General features: G+C 50.1%; 1 protein-coding gene across 3 annotated transcripts in view; it reads right to left on the minus strand.

Annotated features, from left to right (window-relative positions):
• The window catches only part of VSTM4 (V-set and transmembrane domain containing 4), an 89,418-nt gene extending 84,284 nt beyond the window's left edge, over positions 1-5,134 (minus strand). Inside the window, exon 1 of one of the 3 annotated variants that reach the window (XM_074374369.1) lies at positions 5,003-5,134. In XM_074374369.1, coding sequence (XP_074230470.1) covers positions 5,003-5,057 — 55 coding nt within the window. In that variant the 5' untranslated portion in view covers positions 5,058-5,134. Of the gene's footprint in view, positions 1-739; positions 1,009-5,002 lie in introns of those variants that run through there. The other 2 variants (XM_074374370.1, XM_074374368.1) reach the window with 2 other exon arrangements.
• Between the last annotated feature and the right edge of the window lie 8,508 nt (positions 5,135-13,642).

Consider the following 13,642-nt stretch of genomic DNA (forward strand, 5'->3'; position numbering starts at 1 on the left):
GGCGGAGTCACCCCAGGCAGGGCAGAGTCTCCCACTTCATGGCCAAAGAGGGGGAAGTACAGAAGTCATTCTAAGCTGGAGAACTTAACTTCTTGCTTCCTAACCCTGCTTTGCAGGCAAATGAGGTTGGAAGTATACCCTCCGCCCCCGCTAGTTGGCCATCTACACATTCAACGCTCTGCTTCCTCCAGCTTACACCCCAGCTCACACCCTACTTAATCACTCAACAAAGAGTTGCTGAGAACAGCCATGAGACAGACACTGTGGGAAGAAGAGGCATGCCTAACCTTGTGGAGCTGAGAGCCCACAGGGCAAGGCACTGGTCAAGGCACTGGTCATCGGGAAAAAGACACAGGAGAATGTAACTACAAAAAGTGTCACACGCTACTAAAAAATGGTGCAGGGCTCCTGAACACAAGGTGAGATCTGGATCTCATCTGTGAGGTCAGGGAAGAAAGAGACCCTGGAGAGGTGACCTTGAACTGAAGGCTGAGTTGGAGTTTACACATTAATTCAGGGAGACAGTTCTACATGTGCAAAGGCCCTGAGGCAGGAGGCACCTGGCGCAGGCTGGAAGTGGAAAGATTAGTGGCCTCAGGTGAAATGCACCACACCAGGGCCCAGGTGGCCACCTATGTCTGCCTACAGACCTCAGGAAAGGACTTTGCACCCAAATCAGGGCCCCCAAGGCCAGCTCTTAAAGGAAGACTATAATAAAATGGGCAGGAAAGAGACTCACCCAAACAGAGGGTCAGGATTCCTGCTGCAGGGAACCTCATTCCTTCAACAAGCACAGGCCTGGGTTCTCCCCGGTGGGCTGGACACTGGGATGTTCAAGGCCCAGGGACTTCCAGTGGTGTGGCGGGGCTAGGCGGAGAGCCAGGGGTTGGAATCCAACAAAGCCAGACTGGAAACCTGGTTCTACTAGGAGTGAGGCCCTCAGAGCCTCAGTTTTCCTCATCTCAAAAATTGGAAGACGATGATGCCTTGCATGCTAGGTTGAAGGCTCCAACAAGAAAACACCTTTAAAATACCTATAAAAGTTTGCAGGCGCTGAGAGCAGGGCAGGTGGGGATCATAGAAAGGGACACATACACACACTGACCTGTGAGCCGGGTGGGATTTTGGGGGGTACAGTCTGCAACCACACGGAGCCCTATGCTTGGAGCCCCGCCCCCTCACCACTTGACTTAACCTCTACTGTTGCTCTCTTAAAAGTTCAACAATTTTTAAATGAGGGGCCCCACATTTCCATTTTGCACTGGTTCCCACAAATGATGTAGCTGGTTCTGCCTGTAAGCGAATATTAAGTTCCTGTGGATAAGATTTATAAGGTCTAATCCTCTTGTTCCCATTTGGATAATGTCGTGAAAAGCACTAACAGCTCAGAAAAAAGCCTAAAACACACAGCCCTTCCCTCTCCCTCATCCCCGCCCCCTGCTTCACACTCATCATGAAAACGAAGTCAGCAACTTACAGGTACAAGCAGGTACAGAACTTCTAACAGAACAAGGCGCCTGCGTGGCCTGGGATGCTGAGCTGGGCACGGCTGGGGTCCCTCTGTTCTGAGCTGGCTAATGAGGTGCTGGTGGCTCTGTGCATCACACTTCTCTGTCCTGATGAAATTGGCTCCACTCATTTCAGGGAGCCAAGAACCTCTATGTTGACAAGGAATGAAAAATTGTGCGTACCAGTCAGCAGTGAAAATCTCATTCTTATGAGAGAGTCTGAATCCATGACAAATAAATCTCTGAAAGAAATGCAGTTGTATTACTTAAAAACCCACGACACTAGGAGCCAGTGTTTACTGAGCATCAAGCAAGCAGAGGTGCAAGAACCAGACCCAGCCTTGAGGATAATGTGTTCATATTAAGCCCGTCACTTTAAAATAGCTCTTATCCAGGACAAACACACGGCTTTGATCAATGATAAACACTAACATTTGATGGGTTTGGACTCCAGGACAAGTACTGTTCTAAACACCTGAGATGGATTTTCTCAATTTATCTTTATACTATGTTTAGTCCCATTTTACGGCAAGAAGACTGAGGCCCAGAGAGGCAAAGCCACTTGCTCAAGCTCACACAGCACGTGGCAGAGCTGGAATTCGGAACCTAGGCCATCTGGCATCAGAGACAACCCTCAACCACCAATCTGGACTACAGCTTGGCTTTGAGTAAATGTTTCACCCTTTAGTTTACTTTTCTATAAAATGAAAGGTGGGACCAAGTAAGATCTAAGGCTCTGCTTCACCTCAAAATGGAGAGGTAGAAAAGTGCAGCGGGTAAGGGTCCAGACTTAGGTATGAAGCGGTTCTGCCAGGCCGTCTCTTGGGGGATCGTGAGGAGGCGTTGTGGGTGAAACGCCAAGAAGAATGAGGGCACGTGGTAAGTTACAGCATCATTATTAGACAGCCTTGAGCACAGCCAAACTGGACCTTGAATGCTCCCCAATTCCAGCTCTCAAGGCTCCTGAGGTCCCCTGGAAACATGAGAATGTCCCCAACCCCCAAAATCCCCTCTCCGGGGGCATCCTCTCTGACAGCACCTGTGATTAAGAAGGTAGTCACACGAGGGCTTAATTTCCAGGATATATAAACAGCTCATACAACTCAATAACAAAAAAACACACAAGCCAACCTCAAAATGGGCAAAAGACCTAAACAAATGTTTCTCCAATGGAGACATACAAACAGCCAATAGGCACATGAAAAATGCTCAGTATTGCTAATTATCAGAGAAATGCAAATCAAACTACATTGAGGTATCACCTCACACGGGTCAGAATGGCTATCATGAAAAAGACCACAAACCATAAAACCTGGAGAGGGTGTAGAGAAAAGAGAACCCTCTTACACTGTTGGTGGGAATGTAATTTGTTGCAGCCATTATGGAAAACAGTATGGAGAGTCCTTAAAAAATTAAAAATAGACTTACCATAAGATCCAGCAATCCTATTCCTAGGCATATATTTGAAGGAAACTCTAATTTGAAAAGATATATGCAGCCCAATATTCATAGCAGCACTATTTACAACAGCCAAGACATGGAAACAACCTAAATGTCCATCAACAGATGACAGGATAAAATTGTGATATACATACACCACATGTATATATAATGGAATACTACTCAGCCATAAAAAAGAATAAAATAATGCCATTTGTAGAAACATGGATGTACCTAGAGATTATCATACTAAGTGAAGTAAGTCAGACAGAGAAATAAAAATACCATATGATATCACTTATATGTGGAGTCTAGAAAAAGGACACAAATGAACTCATTTACAAAACAAACAGACTCATAAACAGAAAACAAACTTATGGTTACTGGGGGGAAAGGGGAGAGGGAGGGATAAACTGGCAGTTTGGGATTTGCAGATACTAACTACTACACATAAAATACATAAATAGGTTTCTACAGTATAGTGTAGGGAACTATATTCACTATCTTGTAGTAACCTATAATGAGAAAGAATATGAAAACAAATATATGTATGTATATGTATGACTGAAACATTACGCTGTACACCAGAAGTTAATATAACATTGTAAATAGACTATATTTCAATTAAAAAAAAAAGAAAAGAAGGTGGTTATGGAGCTGGGGGGACAAAGACCCCTGTGTCCCCTTTGTACCTCACTAGCTGCTGGCTACCAGAGCTGCCCTGGCCCAACCATCTCAGTAAACCTCCAGTCGTTGTCAACCAAGATAGTGACAACTGTGAAAGGAGGAACATTTTCCAAAATGATGATTTATTCGTTTTGGAAAACTGGTAGCCAGGGGACAACGGGTAAATTTCTTCCCCACGTGATCCAAGTCCCTCCCCCTCAGCCTGATCTAGGCTAGCTCAAATGCCAGCTCCACCATCTGGCAGCTGGGTCACCCTTGGAAAACTGCTTAACTCTGAGCATCAGCCCCCTTACTTACAAAACACAGGCAACACAGCCTAGCCAGTCGGAGCAGCCTAGAGCCAGGCTTCCTGGGTTCAAATCCCAGCTCCACCACTTAAACAAGCCTTGCGACTTAAAGCAAGTCGACTCATGAACCTGGCCTCAGTTTCCTCACCTATAAAATGGGGGTAATAATATTAGCACCTCCCTCAGAAGTTACTGGCAAGCTTAACTGAATTAATGTTTGCAAAGCACTGAGATATATATTTACTCTTGTCACCACTACATCCAAGCACTGTTGTGATTAAATGAGACAACCGTGGCACCCAACAGGCATCCAAGAAATGTGAGTACCATTGATATATTCATTATTACTATTATTGTAGCCAGCACAGCCTTTTCAGCTGGGAAATAAAGAAAGACAAATCTTCAGCAACTTAGAAGAGAGAGCAGAAATCCCAAATGAAAGCCAGCAGTGTGGGCAGTGGCTGCTCTTAAAGCAGGGGGCTCTGATAAAGGGTCCCCAGCTACATCTAGCTGCGGACCCCCTGTCTCTCCAAGCCTGGTCATCGCAAAAAGCCCACGAACAAGTCCCCGGACCCCAACCGCCGGCCGGCGCGGGTCCAGCCCCTTCGGACTGGGTCCTCCGACGAACTCCCCGAAGAGAGTTCAAGGGAAGTCGCTGCCCAGACTAACGTGCCAACAGCTGTCGGCGCTGGCTGTTGGGAAGAAAAAAGAAAACAACCAACAACTAGGGCTCGCACGTTCCCGCTTCTGTCTTCTAGCCGGCGGCCTGGCCCCTGGACGGGCCCCGGGCTGCGGCAGGTCTCTGCGGAGCGCGGGGGTCCCGGCAGCGCGGCGAGCGAGGAAGGGGCGCCGCCGGCCCTGCCCGCCGCCCGCGCATCCCGGACGCTCCGCAGGCGCCGTTGCGCCCCGCCGCCGGGGCGGCCAGAGCCGGGCCCGCGGGAGGGGGCGGCCCGGAGGCGGCAGGGCCTCCCGGCCAGGCCCGGGCCCCGAGCCCCGAGCCCCGAGCCCCGGCCTCCCCGGCGCCGGCCGCCCTCGCCCCAGCCGCGGGGTCCTCGAGCCGCCCGGGCCCCGCGCGCTTACCAGGGGCCGGAGCCCGCGCCAACAGCACGGCCGCCGCCAGCGCCAGGAGCCGCATCTCCCCGCCGCGCCTGGCGCTGTGACGCGGGAGCAGCGCCGCTGCCTGCCCGCCCGCCCGGCCCGGCCGCTGCGAAGCCCGCCCCGCGCCCGCCTCCCCTCCCCACCCCCCCCCGCGCCCGCCTCCCCTCCCCCCCCCCCCCCCCCGCCACGGCCCACCCCCGGCCCCCGCCCCTCCGGCCGCCCGCCCCCGCCGGGCCAGGGCCTCCGGGCGCCCAGAGCCGCGCGGGGCAAAGGCGCAGCCCCGGCAGGCCGTCGCTCCGCCACCTGCAGGCGTTGTCATTTCACCACCCCCATTTCACAGATGTGAAAACTGAGGTTCTGGGAGGCGATCGCTCAGACACAGAAAAGACATAGCTGCAGCGGCATTGGCGGGTTCTTGGCATCACAGACACAGTTATTGCTAAGGGGAGGGCGTCTTGGAGATTAAGAGGGGAGACTACCAAATGCAGGGGCTTCCCTGACCCATGGCTAGCCTGCTGCCCAGCTGACCTCCTGCAGTCGCTTCACAGGGACCTTGGGAGCCAAGGAGAAGCTGAATTTCCATAGGAAGGTGGAGGGGATCAGGGATGGAGACCCTTGGAAAATTGAGGTCTATGCAGATAAGTTCAGAGGCTGTGGACGCTATAAATAATAATGGCAGCTTAGGGTGCCCTCACCCACAGACCTAGGGTAGATACTTTGCACCATGTCACTGAATCCTGCCCCTGTGAGACTCTGAGGCACTTAATCTCCATGTGCCTCAGTTTCCTCCATCTGTACAATGGGAAAGTGGGCATATCCCTCATTAGACATTTAAGAAGACCAAGTAAGACAGTTCCAGTTAAGGTACTGCTCCTGGCCCCTGGCCTGTGCATGTCAGTTCTTTACTATTATGATTATAGATAAGGACGCAGAGGAGATGAAGGGGCTGTCCCTGGTCACACAGCCAGGGAGCGATGACAAGACCACTCAGCCCAAATCACCTGAGCCAATGCCTGGTCTCTTTGCCATGGTTCTAAATTTGGGATCTGAGCCTGACTGTGTTAGTCCAGCATCACTAGAATAAGGAAAGTGTACGTTAGGTCGGTTTTGTGTGTGTCTGTCAGGGCAGGGCTTTGTGGGGTTCCACAAAAGGTGGACCTTGCTTTGGAGTGGGTCCCTGGAGGAAGAAGAGAACAGGCCCCCCACCTCCTTTTCTCTAAGAGCAGTGAATAAGGGTGAGGAAGGCTTGGAGAGAGAAGAGGTGCTGCCTGCTGGTGCTCAGCCCCAGGACGGGTCCCACGGGGAACGTCCACCCTGCAGCCCAGGCCAGTGGGTGCACAGCCCTTGTGATTTCTCCAAAGGCCAGGCACTTCCTGGGGCCCTGGGGTCCAGGGTTTCCATTGGACTCTCCCAGGTGGGAACTCTCACATGGAGCAGGGCCCTACAGGGACTGGACTGACCATCCAGGCAGCCTGACTGGAGGAAGCAGTCCCGTCCCTCCGCATCGAGCTGGTGATGGAACTGAGGGGCCAATGGAGAGCTGCCTGCAACGTCTCTGGGTCTGATGCCAAGGACAAGAAGTGAGGACGAGAACTGGTGTCAAACTGGATCCTACAGCCCAGGAATGCAGACATTCTTGGGAGACTTCCAGACCAGAGCTTGGAAACCATTGCATGCATGAGCAACTAAGCCTCACACCCCATCCCTGAGAGATCCCGAGCTCCATTTTACAGATTAGTAGACTCAGGCTCAAAGGGGACCAGAGCCCTGTCTGGGGCTCTTGGGCCACCGACTGAACAGGGAACTTGGGTTCTGACACTACTTGGCAGGACAGGGGAGAGGATGCCAGAGGAGGAGCACTCATTCTGAAAGCCAGCCAGCATCCCACCCTGGGTACCACTTGTGGGTCCTTGGGCAACGTAGCCTCTCTGAACCTCACTGTCCAGATGAGGGTGATGCACATAAAATGGCACGTCAACATGACTACATGTGGGCACAGAGCTAAAAAAGTGGCTGGACTGTTTGCTGTCCTCTGTGACCTCCCACCTCAACCTTTGTGCTTGTAATTTACTCCCCGTTGGTGGAAAGTTGAGGGACTGCTTGCACAGGTTGGCCCCACTTCAAGGAGTCAATTCTTGCTTTGGTCATTGTATCATTTCTAAGCATCAATCTCTCCTTGCAGAACTGAGCAGGTATTCTACCCAGTATTAGACTTACATGCCCACCCTTTCCCTCACTTTCTCTTTGCAAAAAAATTGATGCCATGCTGGGGATTTAGGAGCTAGAAAGGGCTTTTCTTGCAGTTCTGCGATACATAATATTGCTCTCATTTTGGCTGTGTGCTCTCGTAGTACTTTTCAGCTTCCCAAACAATCTACCAAACCATCCTGATAAGATCTTTGCTGTATAACAAAAGAATGGGGACCCGTACCCAGTCCCCAGGGGAGACACCACCAATGACCCAGATGAGATTCAGTATTTCAGCCGTTCTGAACTAAATAGCAAAGGTCTTCCAGATATGTCCCTTCACCCTGCTGCCTGCTGACTCACTCACAACCTTAGGACAATTTGAAAACCCTCCACCGACTTATTTGTCCAGCCCCTGGCTCCATCAGGTCTGTGTTCTGAATTAGAAGCATAACCCAATCCAATTATTTTAACAAGTTATCTCGTCTAAAACTCCCCACTTGTCTGGGGTTTCTGGACGAGTGTTCAGACTGTTCTGAAGTTGATCCAGGTCCCTGTGAACACTAAGCTATGTGGAGGCCCTACTCCAATAATCCTGATTCTACAGGTCACCACCGAAAGAATCTTAGAAATCCAAATTCCCTGAAAATAGACGCATTCTGCTATCACGTGGCAGGCTGGGGTCTGGAGGTCTCCTTTCTCTCTTACGTTACTCAGTTTTTTGCTAAAATCTGAGTCAGAGATGAAACAGCGTGGCGTGGTTTTGTAACCAGCTTGATTCTGTGCACAGCAAGTATATTCCTAAACTAAAATCACCAAAGAAAAGAAAATCCCCTCTTCTAAGGGATCTGGCGAATTCCTGTGTTGCTTTTTCAGTCTGGGTTTACACAAGTCATTGTTAAGCTTTCTTTCTCCTTACTGCTCACAGGCATTGTATAGCTAGAAGCATTTAGTTGCATGCTTGAATTATCACCAATAGGGAGTGAACAAAGAGTAGACTGGATAAAAGAGGTTTCGGCTGTGACTGATGGGAGGGAAGATATGAAAGAAGAGATCATGGTTACAGGGGATGCGTCCATCCAATCCGAAGGAAAAGCCAGGAGCCATTGATGGTGGAACTTTCATGAAACCTACAGCATCTTTTCCCTGCACAACTAGGGAAGGGGTGTGGAATGCACTGGGTTTTCCCTAAAGATAAGAAAATGTGCAGCTGTAAGGCTGACAGTATATCTAGGTAGAAATAGCCTCTCCAGGGGGAGGGTATATCTTAGTGGTAGAGTGTGTGCCTAGCATGCACGAGGTCCTGGGTTCAATCCCCAGTCCCTCCATCAAAATTAAAAAAAAGAAGGAAAGAAAGAAAAAGAAACAGCCTCTCCAAACTAAGCTATAATATATAAATTAGGGTCATTCCATGCCTTTAGCTGTGATTGTGAGCTTGGTGCCAAGCTTTGCAGGCTGGCTGGATGCAGAAAGAAATAGTTTCTAGAAGGTTCCAGATGGAAGGAATTGGAATGAGGGCGGAATTAAGAACTGGACAGATTGTCTATATCACTGACCACAACAGAAGCCACGCCCACTTACTCTTCCTAGTCGGGCTAGAAACATCTACAGCGAAAGCAGTGCTTGAATCAAACCTTAAAGGATGCTAGCAGAGTCCCACCAGCAGGGAGTGAGGGCCTGTTCCACAACCTATGTCAAAGCACAGAAGCTAAAGGACACAGGACTTTCAAGTCCCACAGGTGGCTTCTGAGGGCCCAGAAGAGCCATTGAGTCTGGGGAGTGAGATGTGGATGGAGGGACAGGCAGGAATCAAGCCCTCAAGCGCCCCCAAATGTGAGGCCCGGGAGTCTGTACTGCACCCCAATGATGTCAGGTACCATCCATGAAGGAGGGGAAATGTCATAATGGTCCCCCGAGCATCACATAGGGCACATCACTAGGGTTGCTACAGGCTTGGAGGCAGGGGCTGCATTGAGTCTAATATCTCCAATACTGTTGACAGAAGATCAAAGAGAAATGGTGGAAATTTACAATCTGCAAACACAGGGAGGGTAGAGAAAGAAAAAGGCAATTGAGTCACCCTCAGGCCAATGTCAGATGCCTTGGACATGAGTGCCATTGTCCAGGACGTGGCCTCTGAGATGAGAGAAGGGCTGAGCGCTGAGTCCTAGGAAACCTATCCTCGCCCAGTGCCCAGTGCTGTGTGGGCCATCAGTAAATGGTTCAGAGGTGCATCAGTGAATTCATCAGTGAGAAAGAAAGGAAGTCATTGCTCAGGCTGCCATAACAAAGTGCCACACACTGGGGGGGGGGGGCAGAAACCACAGAAATGGATTGTCCTGACTGTTCTGGAAGCTAAGCAGCCTGAGATTGAGGTGTCAGCAGTTTTGGTTCTCTCCGAGGCCTCTCTCCTTGGCTTGTGGGTGGCCGTCTTCTCCCTGTGTCGTCACCTTAGTCTTTCCTCTGTGCGTGTCAGTGTCCTTCTCCAGTCTTCTCAGGAGGATGCGAGGCATAGCGGATTAGGACTCAGCCTGATGATGACCTCGTTTTAATGTAATTACCTCCTTAAAAATCCCTATCTCCAAAGGCAGTCCCTTTCTGAGCTCCTAGGGTTTTAAGACTTCGGCATCCGAATTTTGGGGGAGATACGATTCAGCCCATAACAGCAGGGAGGAAGAGGGGGAGGAGAAGGCAGGTTATTATTGAAAGGGTAGGCAGAGAAGGGGTTGACAAAGGGGACTGACAGAGAGAGACGGGGGTATGGAGCCAGGAGACTGGAGATGCTGTCGCCAAGGTCAGCTATCAAAGAGAGGGGCAGCTAATCCCAAAACAAAACAAGAGAACCAAGAAAATCCGTCGTCCTCTGACCCTAACCTGGGGCTGAAAAACAAAGAGAAGTCTGGGAGGAGACACCTCATTGTTCTTGTGCATTTCAGATGTATCTCAGGAGCAGCCTTTATTGGGCCACAGAGGTCTGGGGCTGGGAGCTCAGCCCCTCATGGATGAACCCATCCTGGTCTCCCTGCTCCACCTGCACTGTGTACTGTGGGTGCTGAATACTTTGGGTTAATCGAATAAGGATGGGTCAGTGATGGAGTTCGGCAGGGTCTGTTCTTGGAGAGACAGTCAGTCACTCCCTTCCGTGGGCAGCGTGGACCCCCTGAGGGGGTCTTTGGAAATGCGGGGGCCGTTTTTGATTATTACAATGGTTTGGAGAGTGGTTACACAACTGGCCTTCAGGAGGCAGAGGCTGTAACGCGAATGCCGGGCTATGCAATGGATAGTCCTGCATGGGAAATGACAGTCCACACAGAGTGGCGATCGTGTCCACGCTGAGAAACAGAGAGAATGAAGGGAAGTCACTGGGGCAGCAGAGGGCTTTGGGGGTTTTGTGAGAAGCAGGTGTACAAGATTCAGAGCCGTGCCCAAGTACAAATTGGCTGTTGATGTCTTACATCAGCTCCAGGTCAGCATGCTGCTCGCGGACTAGGCGTCCTCAAGCTGAGTCTCGCACTGCCAGCCTGGCTTCCCTCTCTGTTCTACAAGAGGAATGCGGAGTCTGGCTCTCAGCTACCGTGGACCAGGAAAATCAGAGTCAGGACTGCTCAGGCTCCTCCCAAACACTGACCCAAACAAAGCCAGGGCTGTAAAAAGAGGAAGCCTGGCTGGTAGCTGCAGAGCCCAGGCAGCTTCCAGGCCCAGGCTCAAGCCTCCATCCCAGGGCAAGATGCAGGAAGCTAGTCTTTTGTGCAGCATCTTGAGTAACCTCCTCTCTCTCAGTGAGAAAGCAGCCCATTCTACCTACCTTTTTACTCCCCCGACTGCACACACACATGCAGCCCACTCCACACATGGATGGATGAGAGACGAGATATCTTCAGGGTATGTTTCCCTCTTCCTGGTACCCACCCCTCCGCAGGTAAGCTCCAAGATCTGGTCCCACTTTTCTCTCACAGTCCCACCCAAATTCCATTTCCATTCCCTCAGGGACTTTCTCTGGATATATAGCTGGCTGATGAACTAATTCACACTAACATGTAACAGGCTGATATTGTCTTAGTATGAGAGCTTTCCAAGGATATTATTATTAAAATAGAGAAGAAATCTTAAGTCAATGAATGGCTCTCTGATGATGAAATTACTGAACCATTAACTGCCCAAGGAGGAGATCATGGGGACAGGGGGGCGAACTCTCTAGAAGACAAAATAAACCCTCTTTTCCCTATTTATAATGACAGTCTTTATTCGAGAAATGCAGAGCCCCAGTCCTAGCTCAGTTTGGGATATTTGAGCTAATTGCCCCTCCAGAGGGCTGCTAGGTTTTTATTTCTTCAAGACTCAGCTTAAAGAGGCATCACCTCTTCCAGGAAGCCTTCCAAGCCCTCAGAGGCTGAATTTGGTCCCCTCTTCAGTGCCCTCGCAGTTTCTTATACAAACCTCTACATACACCATCATAAGTATCCCTGCTGGACTGTCTGACCCCCAAGACCAGACACTGGCCATCAGGCATCTCTGTGTCCCTCCTGCCAGAGCCCAGGCCCTGGGTGTGGGGGAAGCAGTGGGTGAGTGTCTGGAATGGAGGAGGGATGTTCCACAGGAGTGCTCCCAGGCTTTCTTTCCCAAATAGGGCCCCAGGGCTCCTCATCCTCCCTAATAGAACTCTTAAAACTTAGGAAGATCTAGAAAAAAACTTAAAGCACATGGATTTTCTGGATTGGCACCTAAGAAACATCTGGTGACACCTGATTCCTTGTGCCTTGCTTGCATATGGGTTGGCAATCAGGATGTCCTCAGATGGCATAGCTTTACATAGTGTCCACACTGGGAGATTGTGTCATTTTAGCACGCAGCAGAGAGGACCCATCACCCGCAGAAGAATCCGCCTTGCATCCAGTCCCATATTCACTTAAGAGGCAACTTGGTTTTGCAAACACCAGGCTTAACGGTCGCTTAAAACTAATGTTGTCAGTTTGAGTTTTACAACTCTTGTAATTGTGTTTGTCTTTAATTCATAAATTTGTTTTTCTTTTATCACTATCAAGTAGCTCTACACTTGAATGAGTTTGTGCTGTTTAAGTCGTTGTTTAAGGAGCAAGAACAAAGTCAACAAGGTCTACACTGGAATTTGACACCACATTGTAAAATGACTATAACTCAATAAAAAAAAAATTAAAAGATAAATAAATAAAGAAAAGAAAATTTAACAAAATAAGTAAATAATTACATTCTCAAAAAGTCAACACGGGCCCTGCAAGAATGTTCTAGGCCTTTGCAAGGATAGTATTCAAGTTTGCAAAGTACTGCGATAGGGACTTCTCACTCTCCTGTCCTGAGGTTGATGGTACCTCGCTGGGCAGTTGTTGGGTGTGTGCGCCCCGGGAGGAGCTGCAGGAAGTCCGGCAGCAGAGTGTCCACAAGACCTCGGGGGTCAGAGCATCATTCATAGACCTTCTCTCCAGGTCCTTGTGCTCCAACCCCAGCCAGGCACAGCCCAGTACAGAGCAGCAAGTGCCACGTGTGCACCCACTCACGCTCATCCACACTCACACACTCTCACACATACACACACACAGGGTCTGGCTTCTGGCGTCAGGCTTGGCATTTTCATGAACTGCTGGTTCCATCTTCCCTACGGCTCAGTCATCCTGACCCTCATTATCCCTGGCTGAGCCCATTTCCCAGTAGGGCCTTCTGGTCAATCTCACCCACAAGGGACGCATTAGAGGCTTAGAAGAGAATGGAAGGGAACATACTGTGTTCTCTTAACCAGACTCCAGGCCACCAGATTCCTTCTGCAGAGCCCTCTGTCTGGAGCCCAGAGCACTCTGAGTGCTCGGGGCCGGGAAGCCATTCTGTCTCTGCCAAAAGTCAGCCTCTTGGTCTCAAATGTAAATATGCCACTCCGGGCATGTAAATCAGCAGATCTGGATGGCACGCCTGCTGTGTGCTTGCTCTCCTGAGGGCTTGGGACCTGGGAGGCTCCCTGCGGGAAACACGGATCTACTCGAGCCTTCCTGGCTGCTGCCCGCCTGCCTCGGGCTCCTGATCTTCGGCATCTGTAATCACCTGTTAGGGCTGCGTAACAGGACACTGCAGATGGGGGCTTAAACAACAAATGTATCGTCTCCTGGGTCTGGAAGTCAAAGTCCGAGATCAGAGTGTCTGCAGGGTTGGCGTCTCCTGAAGCATCTCTCCCTGATTTGCAGACGGCCATCTTCTCCCTGTGTCTTCACGTGGACTTTCTGTGGGTATCTGTGTCCCAATCTCTTCTTATAAAGACATGAGTCCTGTTGGATTAGAGCCCAGCCTAATAATGACTTCATTTTACTTTCATTACCTCTTTAAAGACTTTATCTCCAAATAAGATCACATCCTGAGGTCCTAGGGGTTAAGATTTCAACCTATAAATTTGTGCGGGACACATCCATTACTGAG

Source organism: Camelus bactrianus, chromosome 11 (genome assembly GCF_048773025.1).
Source record: "Camelus bactrianus isolate YW-2024 breed Bactrian camel chromosome 11, ASM4877302v1, whole genome shotgun sequence".
Classification (NCBI taxonomy): Eukaryota; Metazoa; Chordata; class Mammalia; order Artiodactyla; family Camelidae; genus Camelus; species Camelus bactrianus.